Source organism: Buteo buteo, chromosome 11 (assembly GCF_964188355.1).
Source record: "Buteo buteo chromosome 11, bButBut1.hap1.1, whole genome shotgun sequence".
Taxonomy (NCBI): Eukaryota; Metazoa; Chordata; class Aves; order Accipitriformes; family Accipitridae; genus Buteo; species Buteo buteo.
The window spans coordinates 31076080-31101752 of NC_134181.1; the positions used below are offsets into that span (position 1 = coordinate 31076080).

Genomic DNA, 25673 nt, shown 5'->3' on the forward strand with positions numbered 1-25673 from the left:
CCTGGGGTACATGAATTCCACTTGGATTATTAGGGTTTTTTGGTATGGACCATTTAGAGATGGGAATAACCCACTTTCTCCATACTCCTCAACATAATTATTGATTACTAATTAACATACTATTAACACGTCTGTAGCTTTTAACATACGTTTTGCAGATGTGTTCCAGGAAATGCTTATTCACAACTGTATTTAGCACTTATGATGTGCTTAGGAACAAGAGTCTTGGCAGCACTTGTGAAGTGTCTCTTAGAAGTCAATCGTATTAATAAACACCTATTAACAATCATTTAACATCTCTAACTGTGACTGAAACTGCAAATCTCAAAAAATCAAGTGTCTTTAAAAGAGACTTCTGTAAAGCCCAATTATATAAATATTTAAGAAATTATCAATTCAGTATTATGCCTGTTTCTATTATGGACTCTCCTGGTTTATATAGCAACACAGGGCTTCTCCTGTGGACTTTCACTTACGATGTCCTTTGAAATCTCATTCTTGTACTACAGGAAGTGAAAGGACTTCTTGAGGAGTGTGTTCAGGAAGAAAGCAACTACCATTATATTAACTGCATGAAAAGGGTGAGATCACAAGAGAGACCGAATTGTTCATTGTGAAATTAAATAACAATTATAATATATATTTTTTTAAATTATGTTTCTTTATAGAATCTAGAAATACAGCTGCAGCGTGCTAAAGAAGAAATGAAGGCATACATCTCCCCAGATCCACAGGAGAGACGAAAGGCAATTCGGTAAGTGTATTAATGTGTTTTGTGTTTCCTTTGTGTTAACTTGAAGGATATTCATAAACTGAGGTTGAAGTTAGGAATTTTCTCACTGGCATTTGAACTGGAGGACTTCACCTGCTAAATTTAGAAACACTATAATAATCTAAAAATAAGCATCTCGAATTCCAGTATATACTGCTGTAAACCTATGAGTTGTCTCAGACATACCAAAAGATTTTCCCTTCCTGCTGGAGATTATAGGCCCCAGATAGTGGTTTTAACTTGCAGTCCCTGTTGGCACAAGCTCAGAGAAGCTGTGCTTCAGCTAGGTCCTGCAGGAAGTGTGGCTCTACCAGACATAATACCTCTGCCAAGTTTCCCCTTGAGACTCCAGCGTGCAGGAGTAGAAGGTCTACCACCTCTCAGAGAGCAACCATATGCTGCCCTCAGATTCTGGCCATTTCTTGCAAATCTTCTACTCTTCTTTCAAGTATAATAGCTATTGCTGTTACTGGTACAGGAATGGAGGACTGCATATACTCATTGTAAATGGATTTTGGTTTGCTCCCATTTGTCGTTCTTACTGGAGGTAGAATGAATGCTGTTCTGTACCATCACACTAACCTTCATCTTTACATTCAATTTAATTTACTCCAATATAAAGACAGTTGCTTCATCCTGTCAGTTTTTTCAGGACCCCTTGCCTTTGCCTGGTATGGAGAGAAGCGGAAAACATTATGAATTGAACTGATGATTTTGTTTGTGTAGTTTTCTATTTTAAATGTTGCAATCCTGCCAAAGATCGAAACATTTTCTGAGAATGAGATATTTTGGATTAATTATCTGTGCTAAGAAGTCTAAATGTTACCATGTCATATGGATTTTTTACACTTTACTGCATACTAAATATTTTTGAAAAAGTGTCCTGTTTAAAATTTTTAATATGTTCAGTCTTTTAATACAATAGAAAAGCTGAAACAAAATTCAGGCAATAAAGTCAACAAGCTGGTTCAGCCCCATCAAAATGAAACATCAGGAAAATCCAAAACAAAACTTTTATAATTTCCACTTGGTGAAAGTGTCAAAATACCTGCTTTTTATTCTGCATAATTAGTTTTTTTTAAATTTCAGAATTTTGCATGAAATAGAAATTCTGTTTTCCAGCTAGTTTTATCTTTGACAAAAAAAAGAAATCTTAGATCCTAGCTGTCGACAAAATAAACAAGCTTAAATTGTCGTCACTAGTTTTACAAAGTCATCTTTGGCTTTCACACCACAGTATTTCTCAGTCATGAAAATATTTATCAAAACAGTAGTTTTAAAATTTATGTTTGCTGGGTTTGATCAAGGGTCTTTTTGGTTTATTTTTTAATGAATGGAATGAGTGAAAAACACTCTGATGTTTTGAAAGTAGCATTGGGTCTTCTTAAAGGTGTAGTCATTACTGTACCAAGGAATCTCCACAGAGTATATCATTCCTAGTTCAGTGCAGAGGGGGCATCGGCTCTGCCTGCTTCCTCTCCATCTCACAGTCTGCATCAATCAGCATTCCTACAGTTTGCTTTATTGCTTAGGCTTTAAAAAGCCACAGCAATATAATTCTTGATGTGAGGCCTCTTCTTAGATTTCTGCATTTGTATTTCAGTGACAAGACAGATTGTCGCTTGAGATCTGTGTAATCGGTCATGTCAGAGCTGTGGTTCATGTACAGTCTTCTGTACAATGTGCCAAAATGCTTCAGAAAATTGTCCCATTCACAAAACAATTTAAAAGCATGACTGAGTGGCAAAGCAAAGATAGAGCTGCTTAATTAGATAATTAATAATCATTCTACACTCCATTTGAAAGCTTCAGATCATCCAATGTGCTGACATCACAACAGGAAAAGAGAACCAGTAGTTGTCTGCCACTTCTCAAAGGAGGTGGAAGAATAAATTAATTTCCCAAGATATCTGTCCTCTTAGGACTTTTTACCTTTCAGAACAATTTCTGGACCTTTCTGTTGCAGTGGTGGCGATGAGGGAAGCACCGTTAATTGGTAGTATACATAATCAAATGTCATTCAGTATCACCAGAGGCAATTTCTTCACTCACGGTGGAGTGAAAAAAGGCAGTAGTTGACCGCTAAGATTTTACGGGCTCTGGAATGGGGCCATTGACAGGGATAGCGATGTGTCTGAGTGAGAAAACGCCAGGGATTCCCTCAGGAGACACTGAGAGATGAGGTTGTCTTCCTCCATCAGGTCCCTCTTGAACTAGAAGTTGTCCCGATGGTACCAGTGGAGCTGCATCTCCTGCTGTTCTAGAACATGAGGCAGAGATCACTAGGAAATGAAGGGCTCGATTAATTCCATCACAGAGACCTTATGCAAGGATCTGAGGCATGGAAATGTTTAAACACTATGTAGTGAACAATGTAGGAAAAATAAGAGTAAGTAAAGAATCCAAACTACTAATGTTAGGGTGGGAAAAGAAGAGGAGGAGGAGATAGAATGTGAGTGGAGGCTAAGAAGCCTCTTTATCTTACAAAATAGTGGAAAGCTGCATGAAATAAAAGATTTATCTAATGAAAGATGAAAAAACAGCAAAATTAAGCAGCAGGATGAAAAGAGAAGTGGCTGTGAGGAAAATCTTATTGATTATGTGAATATTCATTAGTATGGAAAGCAACACAGCTCAGCCAAGCAGCTGAGAGGAAATGCGGGTCAAACAGCAGGCACTGTCCTTTTATGGCCTCGCAGGCAAGGGGAGGGTCTGAGTTTATTCACAGATGGTCAGCAAAAAATGCTCTAACTCAAATACGTGTGCAATGAACATCCACACTGTGAGTATTCACACAGACAAGCCATCAAAGCCAAATGCTGGAATTAAGCGTGAGTCCAGCTCTGTAATTCCAGGTATGGTGAGGAGAATGTGAACGGAGCATTACCACTCTCTCTGCTGTCCCTGTTTCACTTGCTAACTGTGGGCACAGAAGCTAGGGAAATTATCCTCTCACAGTGACTATACACATATTTGACCTTCTGTAAGATGTCACAGACCCATCGCATTTGAATGAATTACAGCAAAGTTCAGTATAGAGGACTTTGCAAAATATAAAATGAGACAATTTTTTTTTCTAGACATCCTTTTAGAATGTGAATGTATTTTTCCGCAGGCACTGGAATGTAAACGGAGTAAAAATGAACCATAAATATAACAGCACTTTCCTAACAAGGTATTGAACAAAAAATGTCTCAATTCCAACCCTCTTTATTGAATATAAACTCTGTTCCGTGGAGTCACTTCTTAGGAATGTGAAAAGTTAATTTTCTTCTCTAAATCTTCTCTAAAAATAGAAAGTAGTGTTTTTTTAATGAAGTTATTAAGTTGCATTCTTTCCAGTCATCATTATAAATAGTAAAGAAAAACTTACTAGGGAAGACATCTAATCTTCCAATGATTACTTTGAAAACTCTACTTTAAAAAAAAAAGTATGTTCTTGAGGCCAAATGTGTGTGAACATACACTGCGTGCCAGTGGAAATATGAAGATTCAGTGTGGCTTTCCATCTCTTTGATTTGGTGAGGATTGCTAGGGATCAGCTGTGCAGCACAGCACTTGGAGCAGCCTCAAGACGGCTCTGATTTGTTCTGGCTAGAATTGTCCAAGAGTGCGAGATCAGAAAATGATCCAGCTTTGTTCCTTGCATGTCTGTTCTGCAGGGAGTACAGGAGGCAGGGCCCAGGTGGCCAGGGGCCCAAGTGCTCCAGTCAAAAGCCTGGCATACTTAGTCGAAACGGAAGGAATATAAGAAACGCAATGCATTGGTTCTGCACGACTTCTCACCATGCTCTAGCAAACCTTCACACCCTGGTATCATGAAGGCTGATATTTCTTTCTGGAAATTAGGATTTCTCTATGCAATGTTCTCCTACCCTGAGCAATTTGGAAAGTTCTTTACATGAGTTGGGTTATTTTGAATTCCGTTAGCAAACTCTCAACCTCTAAGTGTACCTGTTACACACAAAATGTAGTAATTGATTTTTTTTTTTCAAGTGAATCAGTGAAGAGATTTTTTTATTGTCACATTTCAAAATATTTTAAAATAAGTACATAGTAATGTATCTGAATTGTGCTGTTATGGTTTGCATATTATATTGTCAGGTTTCATGTATCAAGTTTGCATATGTCAGAAAGTGATCCAGCCACTTGTTACAGACAAAGGTGTACAGCCAAGATTTTTAATAATGAAATGTCATCAGTTATGCTTCTAAGCCTATATTTAGGCACCTAAATGTGACGGCTGTTTTCTGAAAGCGAGGAACGCGCAGCGGTTCCATTGCAGTCACTGGATTTGTCAAACCTGGGGTGAAATACTATTCCCCTTCATTCCTGTATTTTCCCACTCATTCTAACACCACATTCACAGCAATTAAGGGCTGTGGATTCGTAAACTCTGACGCTTGTACAAATGAGGCCACTGGCTGACCTCAGAATATCACCAGGATAAATGCACTATTAAAAAGGGATCAAGTATATCTTACCTAAATGATCTTGCTGCTGTTCCTTGCTGGAAGGAGTGGCAATCATGCCTGCTTCAAAAATGTAAGAGATCTTATCCAATATCACTTTTCCCAACTGCACAACTGAGAGAATCAGAGAGATCTGACCCTTGATGTCACGGGATATGTTGTCCAATGACAAAAAGGTTTCTTCATGCTTTCTCTTCTATCTCATTTATGTACCTCCCAATACTTTCATAACTTTCCATGCTTGCATCATTGTTCTGTCCTGTTATTACATAGAACCAAATAAAATCATAATAAAATTATTTTCTATTTCCTTCAGAGAACAGTATACACGGATGATCCTTGAACAAGAAAACCTTGGGAAGGTAAGAATGAGGTTTTTACTTTGTAAAAACATTGTACAGTTCATAGTTTTGTGGGGCTTATTAGTAAAGACTGTGGTCAGTCTTTTATAAAAAGCATATTGCAGCCTACAAAGCAAATTCCATTACTGCTGGCATTGGTAACTAATACCCTGAAAAGAGATCATGCTCGCTCTTCAGGGCTTGATTTCCTGCAGAGTATAGCATGAGCCGCTTGTAAAAGATAGTCAAACAGCTTAACGTGACAGCACATTCCCTGAAAACCATTTGGATAAGAAACTGAAACATGGGCATAACAAACTGTGCCAGCTGAAATTTTATGTTGTATATAAAGCAACCTGTTGAAGACAATAAATTTTGAGCCTGTCAGCCTTATCACTGTTATTAAAGGCCAGGGGATCATCAGCGCAGCAGTGTTAAACAAAAGCAGTTGTCCATTTTTAATCTTGTATGAAGCTCAGATCAGCATGGATGAGGTTAGGCTTACCAATTCACACTAAACATCTTTCTTTTATTAGTTTCCTTCTTATGAGTCAGTCTGTGAGCGATTTTTACAGGTTTGGGCTATTAATAATCAGTAGCAGGTTTAATTGTAAAACATTGATTCCATGTTTATAATATCATTATATGAATCCATTGCAGGTTGCAACTTGATATTGCAAGAGTTCTGTATATAAGTGAACTCAAATTTTTAGCATAACTTCTCAAATAGATAAGACTACTATTCAGACAGTTTTAAAACATTTAAATAATTGTCAATCCGTACAAAGCAGATATCAGAGTCCCAGGCGTTAATGCCTTTATCACTTGCAAGGAGTGTTATAAACTTGAACAAAATAATACTTCAGTAGCATATAAAAATCTTTGTCATTCCAAGCTGCCCATGTAAGCAATTTTTGTGGCTTGGAACAGTTCCAGAAATCTAATATTTTTGTATTTTTAACAGAAATTACGAGAGAAGCAGAAAGTTGTACGGGAAAGTCATGGGCCAAACATGAAGCAAATTAAAATGTGGCAGGATTTTGAGCAGTTAATGGAATGTAAGAGAGAATGTTTTCTGAAACAACAAAATCAAACTGCCATTGGTCAAGTCATTCAGGAAGGAGGTAAAGATAGGCTTGTATTATGAATTCTTCCTTCTTGATACCAACATAAAGTAGGAAGACAGCGTGTTGGCTTCTTAAAGGTAACCTCTTACTAAATATTGCTGCTTTCGTCATTTCTACATAAATTTGTTGTACATTATTTGGTTTTGGTGGATAAACAAAGAGCACAACTAACCACTCTATGAAGCTTTTCTTCCATTGTTTAAGTGACAACATAACGCGGTTGGGAAGATCTGTTACGAGAGGGGCACTAGGGTGAACCTCATCGTAAATCTTTGTTTTATGAGGCTGGGAATGGCATGCATCTGCAGAGAGATCAAAGGAAAAGAAATCCTTCTCCAGGGTCACAGAAAACTTATGTAATTGCTCTGCTCCTTATTCTGTATCATCTAAGGTTACATTTTTGCAAGGCCTGGGACTTGATATTGTATAATTGTGGACCTCCTGGCTTGGCCCTCTCCTTCCCTATTGTCTTTATTCATCTAGTGTGACTGGCAAGAATGGAGCCATTTTTGCTCTGAGCTGCACAGACCTTGCCTGCACACTCCTAGTCATACTTTCCTTGCACGGTTGAATTAAACTGATTGTGCTTCCAGGAGACAGTTCATTGCTACAGCGTCAGGAGTAGGTTCAGAGAACAATTACTTGGATTCTGAATTTTTTCCAGTATCTTTTGTTGTTGTTGTTTTTAACAAATATATTTTTCTTGCACATATACCTTCTTCTAATTTTGCTGAGTTGCCCACATGAAAGTGTAAATGGTGGTTGACTAACGGCTTTCTCCACTGAGGACATTTTGTGCTGTTTTGTCTGTGCAGTGTGGTTCAAAAGTGATTACGCTACCCAAAGAGGATCATCCCAGGGATGGAGGGTTATTGATGGATGTAAATATGGCACAGGGGTTCATGCATATATTAGGGCACGCAAAACAGGTAAATAGGCAAGGCTGCTGTGTACTCTGGCTTTGATCTGTGAGCTACAGGCAACTGTCACTGCCCTTAAAATTGCATCATGAGACCCACAGCTGACCCGGGGTAAGAGGAAAGTAGGTGAGGCTTGAAACTGTCCCTCACGCTTCATCGTCTCGGATGAGCGCCTCTTAGCCACAATCAAAGATCAGAAGCAGAGAGATAAGTCTGCGGGACCAGAACTCTTGCTATTCTTTAGTCTCTTGGCTTATTGAATTTCTAGATAGGGTTGGGGGTTTTTTTTGGTTTTTCCTGCCTGAAGTAGAATGTCTTTTCAGGACATAAAAAATAATTTTGCTTTCTCTGGTACCTAACTATGAGATCTTCTGCTGTTTTCTATATTAAGAGAGAGTATGGTAATTATATATCATTCCTAGTTTGTCTTTGCATTAAATGTATTTGTTAACAGAACTAAAATTAAATCTGATGACTACATTTTGACTGTATGGCATTCTTTTTTTTCCATTTCTTAGGTGAAAGAAGGTAAATTGTTAGTGACAAGTAGCTTGCTGGGCCACAGGAAAAAGAGGTTTGAATGGGTCATTAAATGAAATTTCTTTCAGGTGCCCCCAAAGGGTTCAAAATTGCAGTGTATGTGTAAGGAGTGGGTCTCAGATCCATGGAATCCCAGGACATCCTCATGTAAGCCCTCCCACGCTGCTGAATAGCTGAAGATAGTCTTTCTCAACAGCTGCACACTAATCTTTCCCAGGACAAGGAGAAGCAGCACATTTTCCCCTACGCACATTTTCAGCGAGTGTGGAAGGAAAGCTGTGGTGTAGGACATAGGCACAGGTAGAGTTGGCCAGGGTGGGGAGAATGTGCACCGCTGCCACCACCCGCTGCTTGCATGAGTTGATTACTTTCCACAGCAGGAGAACAAGCTTTAGTAAGGCACTGAAGGGAGGCCATATCGATGAGAAGCTCAGGAAAAGGACATATGCAGACTATGTAGTGTGGGCACAGCCATCTCCAGAGACAGCTATACCTTTTTCTCCCTGCTAGCCCTGTATTACCATACTTCACCTGAATTGCACTGTAGGGCCTGCTGAGCTGAAGAAAGTTATGGTAGTCACATACCTGGACTTCCAAAGGAGGGTTTTGCTGATTACTTGCCAGCAATAGTAAACCAGCACAGACAACTAGATGAAAGACATGCTGAAAACATGGGATAATCACCAAAAATGGGCATTTAGGTTACTTAAGAACCAGCCTGTATGGTTCAGAGTCACCAGACAGACCATGAGAAAGGAGATTTTATATACTTCAAGTAAAAACTTTTAACAAAACCCTAGAAACCCTATTTGATTGGACCATTTACGCAAAGGTGTATTACATGGATTAGCCTGCTGCCCAGGGAAAAGCAATGCTTTTGAAATTCATAGCAATGATGTAGACTAAGATTGAGTATAATAATTTTCTGGTTTTCTGTTCAGAGTTACCCTAAAAATAGTTCATCTTTCTTCCTTGTAAAAACACTTTATTGCTAGTTACTCAAAGATGACGTGATTGTTGTTCTGATCTGATTAGTGTTCTGTCATTTGTACTGCACCAAGAAAGGGCACACAGATTATACACTACAGCAGCAGCAAAATGACTTTCTGAGATGAAGCAGAAAATCATAATAACTGTTATGAAAAGAAAACTGGAAAAACTCAAATGCTATTTTTAGCTTTTTATACAAGTGGACATTTAATAAATGCAACTTTAATGGATTCTGTTCCCTGGCTTTTCCACCTAGTTCATGATTTGATGGGAGCGTTCAAAAACCTTTCAATTTCACAGTTTTATCTTTACTTCCTAACTTGCAACAAAAAGCTTACTTCTGATTTTTTAACTTTGTTATTATTAATAGCCTAGCTGGTTAACTAATAAGATTAAACATATCATATGGAAAAATACCTGCCTTTTCCTTGTGAAGGTCTAAATAAATCAAAAATGTGCATAGCTAAATTTGGGGCTCCAGCTCTTACCAAATTTCTTCCAGTCAGAACACTGATCCGAGCAGTCACTCATGAATAGCAGCTTAATTTGTTTCAGAAGGCTGCTCCTTGTCTTTACCCAGGACTGGATGAGGAAGTATTCCAGCTATAGAACTACTAGAGTATTCTGCAGCTTTGCGTTACTTACTCACGTTGGCTTCAGCTGTCCTTAGCGCTACAGGCAATTTCCACATGGGCCTAAGAGATGAAATAGTTACAGGCATCAGAAACAAGCATGAGAAAACAGTACATCTACCGTGTTATATGACCAGCCATTTTACCATCTGGATATCAGATTATTTTGTTTATGTTAGTGGTACCATTTTACTTCCATTTGAACTATAATAAATAAAAGAAATGTTCTTAGACTTCCTTAAGTAGCCCAAATCTAGGAATACTTACTTGTATATCTTTAGTCCCATGGATATTACTAGTAATGAAGTCATATGCATCTAGTTGCCCACAATCATAAAAGCTAGGCCCTGCTATTGTATTTATTGGCTCAAGTTGCGGCAAGGGAGATTTAGGTTGGATATTAAGAAAAATTTCTTTACTGAGAGGGTTGTCAGACATTGGAATAGGCTGGCCAGGGAAGCGGTTGAGTCACCATCCCTGGAGGTATTCAGAAAGCACATAGACAAAGTACTCCAGAACATGGTTTAGTGGGCATGGATGATGGTTGGACTCGATGATCTTGAAGGTCTTTTCCAACCTAAATGATTCTATTATGTTTAAATGTACTGATTTCCAAAGCTTTCTTGATAAGACTTTCCTACATTATGACGCTGCTCACTGTTATCAAACACAATACAGCAGAATTATTCAGCAACAGTTCAGTGCCTAGAAAATGTCCTCACAATGAGGATGTTCTGATTAATAAGCATGGATAGTGTAGTACCCAATAAGCAATGTGAAATCTGTTCTCTGAGTGACTTGCTCGTTCAGGAACTGGAAATAAAGTACAGAGCTGCTTCTCCTTAGATCACTATTTCATGTCTAGCCCAGATGAACAGCGACTGAAAGCTCCCTGCTAACTAACTACCTGGTGGCTGTCCTCAGCAAGTGATCTATGCAGAGCAATTTGGCAGTATCAGTCCAATTCCTAAATCACCACTCTGGCAGTGTTTGGCTAGCATGGAGCCAGCTTCCACCGTATGACTGAAAGACCACGGGGACTGAAGTGCTGTCACCCGAAAGGTGTCCCCTTGGGAGAAAGGTCATGACACATTGACACAGCGGAGTGTGGGAAGGCATTACTCCATCATCTTGTCTGCGGATGAGGAGAGCGCTGATGCTTGCAGATCTGGTTCCTCTCATTGGCCTTGTATTTGTACAGACTCAAGAGAAAAAAATAAAGAACTCAATCTGCAGGTGTGCCCTGTGTTATCATTTGTAGCAGTAGGTTTCCTGCTGAAGGAATGCTGTTAACTCTTCAACTGCCTTTCTCTATTGCAATTTGTAATGGAAACAGAATTGAAATTTTCATGGGCATGCCAGTGAGGAAATATTACACGAATCAGAAGTTTTTATCACAAGGTACCACCTGTCTGGGCAACACCCAATGGGGTAGCTGTTTTTTAACAATCAGAATTTGACCAATTTCCAACTTGTTTAAAGAGTTCTTTAAATTCTCAGCATGAATTTAAAATCGGTTCTCCAAATTCTCAGTGTCTCTGTTTCTGTAGCCTTAGTTCCACAGTAGCGGTCTCCAAACTCCCAAAGCAGTCTGTTTTATTCCAAGGTCACTGGGTGAAAAGGGTATTTTTCACAATTGCAGTACACTGATTTTCCTGGTTCTAGCTTACAGACAAAAAACGGCTGTAAGCCACTGTGCCGTGGTGATGTCAAACTCGGTGAGGAGCTCTGGTGTTTGAGGGGGGAGCAAACATGTTCCAAATAATCAGCAGGAACTGTGAGACAAATCATGCTGTCCTTACTTTCACAAAACCCTCACTGACTTCAGTGGGAGTTTTGCCAAAATAAGGTCTGCTGGATTTAGCTCTGTATTCTTCCTCCTGACAGAACAAGCAGGAATTAAAGGGCCAGCATCAGATTTATAAGACACAGAGAATAAAAAAGAACTGTAATTATCTAAAGTAATGGCTTTAATCCAAGACAAATCAATGTTCCATTAGACACATCCTAATTTATAACAAAAATTAAATGTGTGTGCAAGTTTTTCTCAGCACAAACAATCAAAACACACAAGTCCTTAGCAATATGGTTTGATTTTTATTAGACATCTAGGAGAGGCTGTCTTGCACAAATCTAGTGCTGAAGTATTTATAGTGTTTATCATTAAAACACAATTTTATGCATTACCTTGATTTAAAGGCATTGTTTATATTTATTATAAAAAAGAAGTATATTTTTACCTTTTTTTGCATTTCCATTCTTCAGTTTTGAAAAAAAAGTGTGGTTTTGCAAATTAAGATGCACACAGCCAGCATTTGCTGAATGCCAAGAACTAGAGTTCTTCTGCAAATGGATCTACTCAAGGCAATGTCTATTATACTGTTTCAGTTTAGACTGTCATTACAGAATAACATGTCATTTTTAAGCTTCTAAATTTTATTGCAACCGCTCAAGTTTTAAAAACACTCATTTATAGAATAAGCACTTAATTAGGTCTACTTTTGAAACAGGATAAAACCAAATCCTGCACATTTTGCTAATGCCAGAAAAAAATGCAGTTGATAGGAGTATAGAAAATGGGATCTTACCAATTTTCAAAGATAAATTCCTCTCTCTCTCCCTACTTCTTTCCCCTGGAATGGAATAGAAAATATGTCTGGCACTTAGGAAGCAACAACAACAAAACCATAAAGGCATACACCATGTACAAATTATAACCATGTAAGGGAAATAATGAAGGAATTAATTTCACAATTTCTTCTTTATAAATTTTACAACTGGTTCATACTGAAGAAAACTCCACAAAATTCTTGATTGATATTTTCTGCAATTAAAATAAAATTTGTGGGGTTTTAATGCTTTTCTTTTACTGGATTACTGTTTTTTAAATAGCAGTTGAATTTCTAGGGTTATAAAATGTGAAGAATTCAGCAGTTTGCTTGGTTTACACTATTGCAGTATTTTCTGGCAAGTAAATTAGTGTTTAAGCATTTCTTTTCAGTTATCACAGAAATCTCAGAGCCATTAGTGCAGAATTACCAAAAACAAAAGGGGCTGATTAATTTGGGATTCTAAAAACTGAAAATCTAAAAATCAAAAATCACATGAAAATTATGCATTTTGCCTATCAACTGCTATTTAAATGATGCCTTGCTCCAAGACTGCATTCTGTGGACTGCAGCATTCAAAATCTTTGTATTGTTTTAAGTATTTATAAAACATTGTACCCATCTCCCTTATTCCATGCTTTAAAGGATGCCATGTTTTTATAGCATATTAAAAAGAAAACAGAACTCTATCAGAACATTGAAAGTCACCCACAGACAACCTGTTCCACTAATATTTTACATTCATGTTGCATCTTTTGTTCTAAAGGATTTCTCTACTTCATTTTCATTTTACGTAGGCTGATTAGACTGCTCAGGTATCTGCATGAGTGAGCCATGAAACAGTGAGAGATCTAGTTAATGTTCAGAAGACAGTAATGAAAATTGGGCATTTATTATTTCATGGGCAATGACAACATCATCTCAAAATTAAGTCTCCTTAGGAAAATATCTCCCACAGCTAATAACTAGAAAGCAATCTAAATTCTTCTAACAAAGAGGTGGAGCGTGGCATACTTCATAGTGGGTTGTTACTGTTGTGCTTACTATTCCTTTTGTATTTCTTCTTTGTTACACTGTACTTCAACCATTTGTATATGAAATGCATCACTTTAAAATCTATATGCACTGAAGGTTCTTTTCTGCTTGTTGATTTAACTGAATGAAGTGAAGGTTGATCGTAAAATACGAGAGGGAAAGAGAGAACTCATATACTGGAAAAAGCACTATAAATATTTTCCTGGGATCATTAACACAGCCTCGTAACACTTCACCCTGTGTAGCGGAAAGAATTATACAATCCTTTTACGAAATGCCTAAAAAGTGTTTACAATTCCATCCCAAATTAATGTGGCTTTTTTTTTAAGTGTAAAGAAAACATCCCATAATTCTTGATTCTGTTATCAAAGTTATTTTCAATCTTTGAAGGGACTCACTTGCTAGTGACTTGGCAGTGTCAAACAAATGTTCGACTTTTATTCTGACACTTCTTGAAGAATTTGATTGAAACTATATATGTCTAGATAACACCCAACAAAGTGCCCCTCTTGCGTTTGTTTCAAGATATTTTTGGAAACAACAGAGGCGACCTTGGATGGAGCTGCTTTTCCAATTTAGGACTTCATTTGGTCTAAGAGAGTAAAATTATACTCTTTAATCCTTTTGCGTACCCACAAATAAGACAGTTTTATTTTATGCTATTGTAGAACTGTTTTTCTGTACCTTCTTCGAAGTGTTGATCTGTTTAGGATAAGAATTATTTTAGGTAAACAACAGTTACTTTTAACTGTACATATAAATAGTCCTCTGATGTATCACATGTCCCTTAAAAATATTGTGTAATCTAAATGAACAGTGGTCCTTTATGTAATACCTCTGCTTCTTTAGAACTAGTGTTAATAAGTAAGTGTTAGCCTTTGTCTTTGCTTATAGACACAAAGAATCTGATTTCAAGCCAGAGCTCACACAGACTTGATGTAAAGTCTAAATGAGGAGAGTGGTAATGCTGGCGAATGCTCTATGATGGGACTGCCACCTGTCCAGATCACAGGAGAAATATTGTTTGTCAAGCTTCAAGTTTAAAAGCCAAGGTTAGGAGCCAGGTTCTGGGTACATCTAAGTGTTTTCTTCTGACTTTGGTTTGCCAGCTGTGCAATTGTATCTGTAAAATTTTATTACATCTAATCACTTAAGATGTTTTAAATAGTTTGCACTTAATTTTCTATATAATCAATATATTTTAATTCATTTGTGTTACTCTGTTAATAGGCATACTGCACTCTAACAAAATGGAATTAGTTTGTTGCAATGATAATGCAGTTTCACTGCTGTGAATACAGAGTTGACAGAGTACAGTATTCTTGTCATTTATCCTGTACAATATCTCTACAACAATAATGTTGTCTGGTGTTACCTAATGATCAAATACAAAGTATAATATGGAAACTAGATCTAGACCTGCCAGTATATGCAAATGCAGATGTAAATGTACTACTTGGGAGTAATTGTTTATATTCATTTGATCACACTTAGTGTCAATACATATTTTTGTAGCTCTATTTTATACTTACTATGACTGATGGCTCAAGTTCTAACTCTAGAATATCCAGTTCCCTGATTTTATGTCATTGTCATGTGAAGTAGTTGTGGACAGCGTAAAAGAAGCAACTCTTAACTGATCCTGTGAACCTATATGTATGTGAACATCACTACATTAGCATGTGGACAAAACAGATTAAAATAAACTATTTGGTATAACAACTTTCATCATAGAATCTCAAAATAATTTACAAACAACTCTTAGTAAAGTCTTTTGACCATATAGCCAGATAAAAGATGTTGCTGCTATTTATATTGTTGTTCATACCCCCGAAACCTCATCCTAGCCCGAGGTTTGGTTTATTTGAACATAAAGGAATGATAAAGCAAATGTCACAAAATTTCCCAGTGCAGTAGTCAGTGTCCTAGCTTCGAGTATCCTCGTCTGACCCCTGCCACTCCCTAAAAAGTAATTCAGAAGTAAAATGTCTGTACATTTGCAATGAGATTATTCATTGACATGTGTAACGGAAAGGTCGTAACAGCTACAGATAAACAAATATGATACAGACAAATGTAAAGCTGATTCCCGAAGGAGTTTTTAATTAAGTTGTAACATGGAATGTCAAACATAAAAAGCATCACAGCTACCTTCATTGAGCTAATGGAGTCAACTAAACGTGAGATTTCCTCTTACCCTGAGATCTTTTTATAACCCCAGAAGATAAATATCAGGAGAAGCAGTCCTAAATAGAACCACTGTGTGTGTGCATGTGCATGCATGCAAACAAAGATGAGGTCTCTCAGTTATAAACCAGTATACAGCACTCTGGGGCAACTTTTTATTTGTGTGCTTATTCTGTGTACATTTTCAGTTTTTTACAAGTGTCTGCTTTGTGCTGTAGCTGAAACACATTGATTATATAACCTAGCACAGAAATAACAGGAAATTCTATTTTTTTTCCTTAAACATCTAGAGGAAATTAATAGATTTTGAATATTATTCAATGTTGTCTTCAAAAAATGTAAAGATGCATGAATGTGAAAGCATTCCAAGAGAAAAACCGGCTGGCTTAGAACATGGTAAGGGACGAGAGAGTTTGTGCTTCTGGTTTATTGCCCCAGGCAGCTGTGGTCAAAGCTGCTGCTTCTGCTTGTTTGATCTACTCCTCAGTGTACTGGCATGCTGGAATTGGTTAGAATTAGACCTCAAATAGAAAGGCAGCAGATTTATCACTGGAGCACTAAATTTTTCTTTTGTATGTGAGAACAAATCCAGGGTAACCTCAGTTAACAAATAGCCCGGTCAATGATGATAACTCCTGTTCAGTCTGATAAATTTGGCCTTAAATAAAAACTGAACTTTTGTTGATACGAGCATATACAAGCACAGGGGAGTAAAACCATTTTCCCCATGAAAAATTTCAGTCTCAAGAGAACAAAAAACCTTAAATGTTCATATTCATTCTTGAAAAAAAACCTGAAAAATCATGTTTAAATAATCCACAGCTTTTTAATGCAAAGTTAAAATTTTCAAAAGAAAACTTATACTTTTTGAAAAAAAGACCAAAAAAAAAGGTTGTTTAGTCAATACAAAAAAATACAACCCACTCAAATAGCTTTAATGGAAATGTTCTCCTTACTTACAAGATGTACAGCCTGTTACTGTGTAGTTTCATTAGAATCAGATGAACTCTTCACAGCAGGTTCAGCAATGCTTACAGTATTATATTCTCCATGGAAAGGCGTGGACCCTGGAGTTTCATAACAAGGGATATTTGTCTTTGATACAGCAGCTGCATCAGAGCCAATTTTACCTGCAAATACATAGTGCTGGTGCAATTTATTTTTGTTTGAAACAATCCATGTGGGTATATCCAGTTTTTATAAAAAGGCGTTCAACAAATAGAGTGGTTTGCAATGTATTGCTTCACTGATGCATAAATATTGAATACCTAAATACATTGTTAGCTAATTAAGTTGGGGGTGATTATTGGCTAGAGATAAAGCACAGAGTAAGTAATCATGGATTAAGCCTGCCCTCTTACTGCACATACTGTGGTTGCTCCCTGAATACAATGAGGATGTAGGTTTCCAGGAGATTAAATCCAGCAATAATTTGCACCTGGAATCTAAAAGAAGGCCAAAAAAAATTAGATGGAGCTTCTTAATTGCAGGGTGCTGTATAGACTGTATGGAACTTAAGCCAAAGCTCCTTCAAAAACAAAATCCCTCCAGTAAAATAGTAGTGAGAACTCTGCTTTTAACCGAAATCATTAGTTGGTATATACTAATGCATTCTGTACAGTTTATCTTTACAAGGCACAGACAGTAAACCAAAATTCACAAAACACTGTTTCAAAAGAGAAACCGCACATACGTGCACTCCACACACGCACACACCTCCTGCCACTAGACCAGAGCCAGCAGTAATCCCAGCCAGTCTGCCCAAAGCAGAGCCATTGGAAAACATGTTCTACATAAAAAAATTATTTTCCCATAGGACTGTTGTTTCATAGCCATTGCTGCACCAATGGTAAAAAAAACAGTCCCCACACCCATGTTCCTCCAGTTGTAACCACATTGTGCTTCATCAGCAAACTCCTTGTATGACTGACTGTGTGTTAAGAGTTTTGGAGAACTGACCCATCTGAAACCCCTTTTTCAAGGCTTGTTTGCAGCCACACATTGTGGACAAGCAGGTCTACGCAGTATCTGTGTAAGATACGTGTAAGATGCTGTATACAGGCTCACGCTTGTTGCATAAATTTTTAAATAAATTATTATTTTAAGTGCTGTCAACAAGCTAGAAGGGTCTACACTAAGGTGAGTGGGCTAGTTAAAGAACATGCAAGAAGCTAAGTCATGGGCAGAGCACACTCACTCCCACTTACAGTGCCTGTGGAGCAAAACAGCTGGAAAGAAAACCCAGACTGCCTGGAGAGAAAGCCTATGAAAGACAGCAGCTTTGCATTCAAAAGAATCTTGTCCCAGATGACTTAAAAAATTCTATGTTAGTATATTCATTGATGGATTACACTAGCGCACAGTGACACACGTTACTGAATAGTTAGGAAAAACCAACTGGTAGCCTGAGAGAAAAAGTGAGACTGGCCTGCTCTGTAGTACCATAGTCTAAACCTGCTCGCAATTACTGTGAAAATGTTTTTTCAGTTGTGCTGACACAACATTTTGTGGGGCTGTATGGTCAGGCTTACCACAGTCTCTCGGTGAAAGATGATTATTAACTCGGTTACTCAGTTCATAGCCACAAATAATTGTAAAAGCACAACCAAAGGGATAGAGAGCAGCAGGCAAGGAGCTGGGAGCAAGTGGGCAGGCACACAGAGAACAAGGGCCTGGAGCATCCTCAACTGCCTTCGCTGTCAAAGAAAATGTTTTGCAGAACTGCACCTGTGTCTGCAGTTCCTGTTGTCCTTGATGTGCTTCAGGGATCAGCTCAAGACAGTCTGAAGACAAATTAGAAAAATAACAACTGTTTTATTAAAAAGCTTATAAGCAAAGGTGAAATTTCCCCTTCATCAAAACCTACTCCCCTAACGGGATGTTGAGCAATCACAAAGTTAAATAACAAAAACCAAGACAGAAATATTTTATCGTTTAAGAAATGCTTACCAGGCAATCAGTGTTGGAAGGCAGGAAATTAATACTCATGACTTCTGATTAGCTTTGCTCCTCTCCTTTGTGTGATTCTCAAAAAATGAAATACAAAGATGCAGAATGATCACCTTGGCTTTTTTGATTTTCCAGGGAATGCTTTTCCCTCCATAAACTCATTGTTCTCCCCTCAGAGAACGTATGCATCTGTTAAACTAGAACATAAAGTTCTGGAAATCTGTCTGCCTACATGATGGTATAAATCAGCCTAAGTCCCTTTCCTGATGTAATGTCTTGGACAGATTCCTTCCAATCTCCTAAACAGGATTTTGGAACAACAAAAGAGAAAATAGACTGTCCTAATTAGTGTACCCCATCATTTACATTGAGCCTTGCTCATTGTAAGGCAGGACTTCATGAGTTTTACTGAGTGCTACATTAATGCCCAGACACATTGTACATGTTCTGTAAGGCTGATATAGTTAATATGAGGTAAAACAGAACAATAGGGAGATTATAAAAATGCTTATGCAAGAAACTGTGGAAAACTCCAAAATACTGGAGACCAGTTATGGGTTATTATGTAATTCAAGTAGACAATATTTTTCAGTCGCTTAAGCAATGAAAATTTAAAATATGTAATAAACCCTACATCATCATGTGTCTTGTTTATGGTCAGCTTAAGGTATGAGCACATGAATGATTACACACTACAACAGCCTGTTTTGGATATATGCCTTTGCAAAATTAAGAGATACATTGCAAAGGAAATATTTGTAACGGTATTTTTCTGAGTAAATGCTTTCATCCTAAGCTTTATTAAAAATATACATAACTAATACAGCTGTAATAATAACATACGTACCTGCCAGCAATTCATGCATTATCATTAAGATATGCATAAAAAATGTCTTACAAGATCAAAATGTCTGTTTATAGGAAATGTTAGACTCTCCTTATGATTAATAGGATGGCAGTTATTAGGGGAATGATTCACTCATGCTATAACCCCTATGAACTGAATGAACTAACCTCTTTTGAGTCAATCAAGTCACACCTAGCTAGGAGAAAAGAGTCCGACCCAAATAATCCATAATTAGATCATCAGCTGCTAACACTATTGATCTCCTGAGATTTGGGGTGGCCTGAGCTGCCCTCATTCTTCAGCTGCAACTCAGAGAACAGACTTCATTCTTGAAAGAAAAGAGAAATTTTTAAAAGACACGTGGAATACTGAAATAATGATGTTGGATATCCATCTTCTTGGAAGTATCTTGACTTGTTGCTGTTAATATATAATCAGAAATCAGATTATGACCTTGTCAAGCAGAACAGCAATTACATTATTGCTTATATAATTGGGGGTCTGCTTGCTGCCTTTTATTATACCTTGCAGGAAAATTCAGGTGCTGTTCAAGTATATTTAAGTTCTTAATATTAGGTTCAATCTGCCAAAATCACTACACAAAAGTTCAGCTGCAAAGACATTCTTTACACAAATCCATTTTTAGAAAGCAAAAAACCTGGAGCAATACTGAAGTTATAAAAGAATGAATTGCCGTATTATTCTCATGTATTGGGTATTTAATGTCTATTGCCTTTTAAGATCATGATATTCTTGGAATAATCCAAACTGGTACACTGTTTCTAGCGCAACTTTTCCAGTGGTCAGTACATAAATGTAGTGGGTTATATATGGCTTTGAAATTTGGCAATGATATCTCTTAAAGTAAAAATAAATATTTCAATTTTAGTAGCTTGTGATGTAATTAAATTTAAAATGTTACGTGCAAAAATTTTAATTTTCTTTAGAATATCTTATCTACAGCACAGCTCTGATGACTATTAAATCTGTTTGAAAAAGAAAACCTTATTGGTATCAGGTACAAATAAAACTCATTCCTTTCCAAAAACATCTATATTAAATCCTTTCAAGCACTAACATACTGAGGCACACAGGATCCTTCCGCAAGATCAGAAGGCCCTCACACTAACTGCAGGGTTTTTTTCCTCATTTCTATGGCATATGTTGTATAAGAAATCACAGTTAAAAGAAATTTCATGCTCAAAATTGAAATCTTTTCTCACATTTAACTCAGCCAAAATTCCTGTGATGGCAGAATTAAATTTGGGTTTGTTCTCAAATGGTAAGGAAGCTACAATATGGAACAATTACCATTTTTTTTTAATTCCTAACTACAGAGACTGTTACTTTCTCTGAACGTTTATAATCATCTTAAAGAGTCACGGGTAGCTGTCAAATAAGTCCATTGTCTCTGCCCAGAATTTCTTATGAGTTTTTTAGAGGAACTTGCATAGGTACTGATATAGAAGAAATAATTAATCCTTTTTTGTAAAATGCAATGAGTATAGCAGCTGGGAAGTGATATTCACTTGCAAACACTTACATGTAAGCAGCATCTTAACCTCAGCCGAGACTGTCTTTTTCCCACTACAGATAGAAAGGTGGACTGCTACCTTAGGGCCAGATCAGGCACCATATCCAAAAATTAAATTCCAGACAGGTCAGACTCGGACTGGGGAGAGCACAATTTCGGTGATTTCAGTGTCTTTGTCTTCTGCCAATATTTTTATTTTCCTTCAGTAAAAATATTCCCAGAGGAAAACATCTCACTGCACGTAACTCTTTTTTCTGTTGAGTCATTTGGTTTGTTTATGTATACTATGTAGAGGTGTAGTTTTACAAAATGCCTTCTACATGCAGGAAGAACTCCCCTCTGAACAGATTCTCTACCTGAGCATCAGGGAAAGAAATAAATCTGTAGCTGATGACATTTCAAGGGCAACGAAAATAATTGTTCCGAGGAGAATTATCTGATTTGGCTCATGTTTATTTTTACTTATATCTAGCAATCTGCTCTCCAACAGAAGATGCTTATATGCAGAAGAGAAGACTGTCTCCTTTTTGGACTGATGCCCGATTTGGAGAAAAGGTGCCACTAAGGACAGGAGGTATGTCTTAAGCATGTATTAGCTAATGTAATAGCTGCCTAGTGTTGTAAAACCAATTGTATGCGTCATATATGTTAACTAGCTAAGGATAACTTCTTCATTTCTTCCCATCACGCTTCTTATCCACTAGCTAACATAGGCTAAATCTGCCTTCCACTAAGGAGTACATATTCCAGGGTAAAATATTCCGCATGTGGAATTTTAGAATTAATTATTCCCAGGTAACTTGTGTAGAGAAGCTCTAGAGTACAGCTTGGTTAATTTATTTTACACATGCTTACTGCCAAGTTAGAGGGCTTTACAATTTCACAAGAAATCTTTTCCTTTCAGGAACTGTTTGGAGAAACTTTTCTAATCCTAGTATCCTGTAATGAAGGTCTGAATAACTGCAGGTTACAAACGGAAGTAAAACAGATTGTAGCAGACAGGTGAATAGGTTAAGAAGCAGGAAAGACCTGTTACTTTTTGCTGCAACTGAATCACTAAGAAAAATGCAAAAGGGAAAAATCAACTTCTATCTGCTTAAGGCTCAACTCTTATTGTTAGGTTATTTCTACTGTAATGATTTTGTCTTGCAAACTCTTTCATGGAAGACATTAAATAATGTCAAGTTACTGGTGTGCCAGCCATGGTATCCAGTAGTTACTCAATACAAACCTGAGTGTTTGCATTCTCCAAGTCTTTGCCTTAGTAATATCTTTAAACATAATAGTCTCTGCCTGTTGGCTTGTTTTCTCATAGGGAGGGTGACAGAACATTTTGTGTTCTCTTATCTTCAATAGCAATGAAACAGGAGGAGCTCCACAATGCGAAACCAAATCTACTGCTATTAATACAACATCCCAGCCACAGAGAAGAGATTTGTTTATTTACCAAAGCTAGAGATGCCTCTCTCTGACCTTTCCAGAGCTTGTGTGCTTTAGCTGGGAATAGATTCCTCAGAACTGGGTGCTCTTTTTAAAAATATACAGTAAAAAACATACACACACACCCCCCCGAAACAGAGCCCAGGCTGTATCCCAAATTGCATGAAATGACACATAGCTTTGAATAGTTAGAATAAGTCTAACTAGGGCACAGTCCCTATTCAGTTTTGAGTACTTTGCTGGTGCACAGAGATCAGTCAGCTTTCCAAAGCCCACTTGCCTTTCTTACTGCCACTTAGTGACACATTTAACTGACTATAACCATACATGGGCCCACTTTCTGTCTGAGACCTAACATCTGTCTGCAGCCTAAGACACTATATATTTTGTTATTCCTTGCATAATTAAAAAGTGCTTCAGACTGTAAAGTATTTGGTTTAAAAAAACACCAAAACCAGAGATTGTCTTTTTCTGGAATTCACCCTAATTTACTTGTGCTTGAAACCAGCGAAAATCATTACACACACAATTCAAAATCATTTAAACAATATTTTTCACACTTAGTTGTATTTAGTGACCTGTCTGTACAACTTAAAATAATATCTGCAAGAGTTAAATCTTGCATTAGCATTAAGGATTCGACCTGGTTTAACCTCATAGGCTCACAACTCATTTTGTTAAGCTGGTACTTCTCTAGTACAGAAAGACCCTCAGAGTGCTTCGAGGCTAGCTTTGGTGATCCTTGTTGGACAATTTTAAATTTAAGTTCCCTAGCTATCTGCTTGCCAGAAGCAGCTGCCCTGCAACACAGCTGGCAAAAATGAGTGTAGGCTGGGTCCTCACCCATCTAGTTCTCCAGCTCGGAATATTAATTCAAACTACCACTGATTTTGGTACCTGCTCTGTGACTGTTTGATGTCTTAGTCTAAGCAGACTTGATGAATTACAGAAGCAGATCTGGGAGTAGGAACTGGAAACCAGGGAAGGAACTGGCCCTACATGTCCTGATTCCAAAGCAATAATCACTAAACAATATATAAAAGGAAAAGAATAGTTATGCCATCTCCTTGTCCTCCTCCAGCAGAGTTACAACAGAAGGCAGTGCACAGTCCTAGGAAGACCCGGTCTTATCTGACAAGCTGTCAGATAAGCTCTGAGCATGCTTGCTTAACTGAACCCTCCAAAGACTGACGCTATAGCTGGCGTTCTGAACTCTCAGTCTGGGTTTAAGGCACTGAAGTCGGTTCCCTGCTTCTGCTGTCCCTGTCCCTGTGCAACTGTGCCATCCCTCAATCATCTTGGCACCAGTGCTCATGCAGCAGAATTGCAAGCCACGCCACATTGCTGTCCACCTGAAAAGTAATGGAGGGAAAAAAATGTGCAGACAGCCTCGTTCAGCATTCAGTTCACAGTGTGACTGACCTGTCTGTCAGCTGTACTGGTAAAATTTCTTGTAGGGCTGAACACTGAATCTACCTGGTTAAAATCAACTTTTTCCTTCCTGGATGAGTTTCCAGTGCCTGTACCCTTACTATGAGGGAGGATACAGGGAAGAAAACCAGTAGCAAGGTATAAGGTGCGATCACGACTTCTTCTTTTGGCAGAAGTATCAGATGTGGGGCAGTTGTTGTTTGTTGAACTATGTATTATGTCAAAGTCTTGTTTTAATTATCATATTACTTATTGTTTTCTAGGCTTTACATACAAGGTCTTGTGGTTTAACAATGCCAATCACCTGTATAATTCAAAATAAATGCCAAGAGTCCAAAATAACTGTCTTTTCTCTATAACCATTGGGAAATATTATCTATAAATAATATCTTCCAAATAGTATTCTTAACCATACAGCAGCTTGAAAGGCCAAAAAACTGTCTTTCATTACTCTAGAAACTACTTCACACTTTTGAAGGAACTGGTTTAGCAGCGATGCATCCCCTCATGCTCTGACCAACTTCACACTTCATTTTTTATCCAGATCTAAGTAACAGGCTTTGGGGACCTTGTCTGTATTACTTCCTACTCAAGTCTGTTCCCATCTGCCTGATCCCCTCAGTGACTTTATAATACTTCTTTTGTGTCACCAGAACTACTGCTGCCTCCCAGTCAAACTTCCTACACTGGTCTCTAAAACTGCACTCCCTGCTTTTGCATGTTCAGTTTTTGTATCTGCAAGTGCATGAATAGGGCTTGTTTGTATGCACAAAATTTACTATGACCATTTTTACAATTTGGGTTCAGGCAGAGAACTCTGTACCCATAGCAAAGCTCTGTCTCCATGGAAAACTGCCCAAAAGCATCTGATCCCAGTAATTAGGGGAAGGTTTTGTGAGGAACCTGTGGAAAGAGGTCCCTCACCCCGTCTGATTTGCAGCTGGGGTTTCTCCCTGGCAGTTGAGACCGGTGATGTGAGAGGTAGTTGAGAGTGGGAGCAGATTCCTGTGGGGCTTCACCAGCCAAATTCCTATCTAGCAAAAGGTTGCTACAGCAACTCTGAGCCTCCCGAGATACAGAAATTATTGTAATGGCTGCTGAAATGCCTCCCTACTGCTCTGAAGCAGGATAAGGAAAATCCTTCTCTTTGATACAGAATAGTTACCCACTGCCACACTTTTTACATGAGCTCGATACAAGCGCCAGGTTTCCTGAACTTGCTCAGGAACCGATGGCTACCTTTCCCTCCAAAGCAATACGTAGTTACTCATTTGCACGTAATCCAAACATAGAAATAATAAACCTAAACACCACACAACAAGGACTACAGTTCCAACACTTTTTTCCCATGGAGACGGTAAAACAAATCATATGACAAAAGTTAGTATACTACTGAGTGGGCTGAACAGAATATAGAAACCTCTATAAAGCCAAAATATGTATTTTGCAGACTAGAGTTTGTGGTTTTCAAAAACAACATAGCTACGAAAAAAACAAACAAAGCAAAACAGGACAAAAACCCTCATGGCTTCTCAATGACTGTCCAGTACTTTTTTGGCTGTCTCCAGCCTGTGCATGTTTTCCTCTGGCATTTGGCCTGCTCACAGGTCGTTCAGTTCACTGGACCATGTAATAAATACCAGACAGAGAAGATGCTTTAGAGAGAACGGGAACACTTGTGACCTAAACAAGTCCTGAATCTAGAGTGGGGTGGACTGAGGATAAACAGAGCATAGAAACAGCAAATATCAGTGTACACCATAAGTAGTAAAACTGTCTCAAAATTGCTCCTATTTCCCTCCTTTTCACTTTTCAGCAACCCAGTTTGCTCTAGAAGCCAAATATGA

The 25673-nt window shown here is 37.9% G+C and overlaps 1 protein-coding gene across 4 annotated transcripts in view; it reads left to right on the top strand.

The window, feature by feature from the left end:
• The window catches only part of IFT81 (intraflagellar transport 81), a 73935-nt gene that overhangs the window by 35746 nt on the left and 12516 nt on the right, over nucleotides 1-25673 (top strand). For 2 of the 4 annotated variants that reach the window (XM_075041348.1, XM_075041347.1), the window contains exons 16-19: nucleotides 510-581; nucleotides 669-754; nucleotides 5561-5606; nucleotides 21428-21529. In XM_075041348.1, coding sequence (XP_074897449.1) covers nucleotides 510-581; nucleotides 669-754; nucleotides 5561-5606; nucleotides 21428-21520 — 297 coding nt within the window. In that variant the 3' untranslated portion in view covers nucleotides 21521-21529. Of the gene's footprint in view, nucleotides 1-509; nucleotides 582-668; nucleotides 755-5560; nucleotides 5607-6549; nucleotides 8252-21427; nucleotides 21530-25673 lie in introns of those variants that run through there. The other 2 variants (XM_075041345.1, XM_075041346.1) reach the window with 2 other exon arrangements.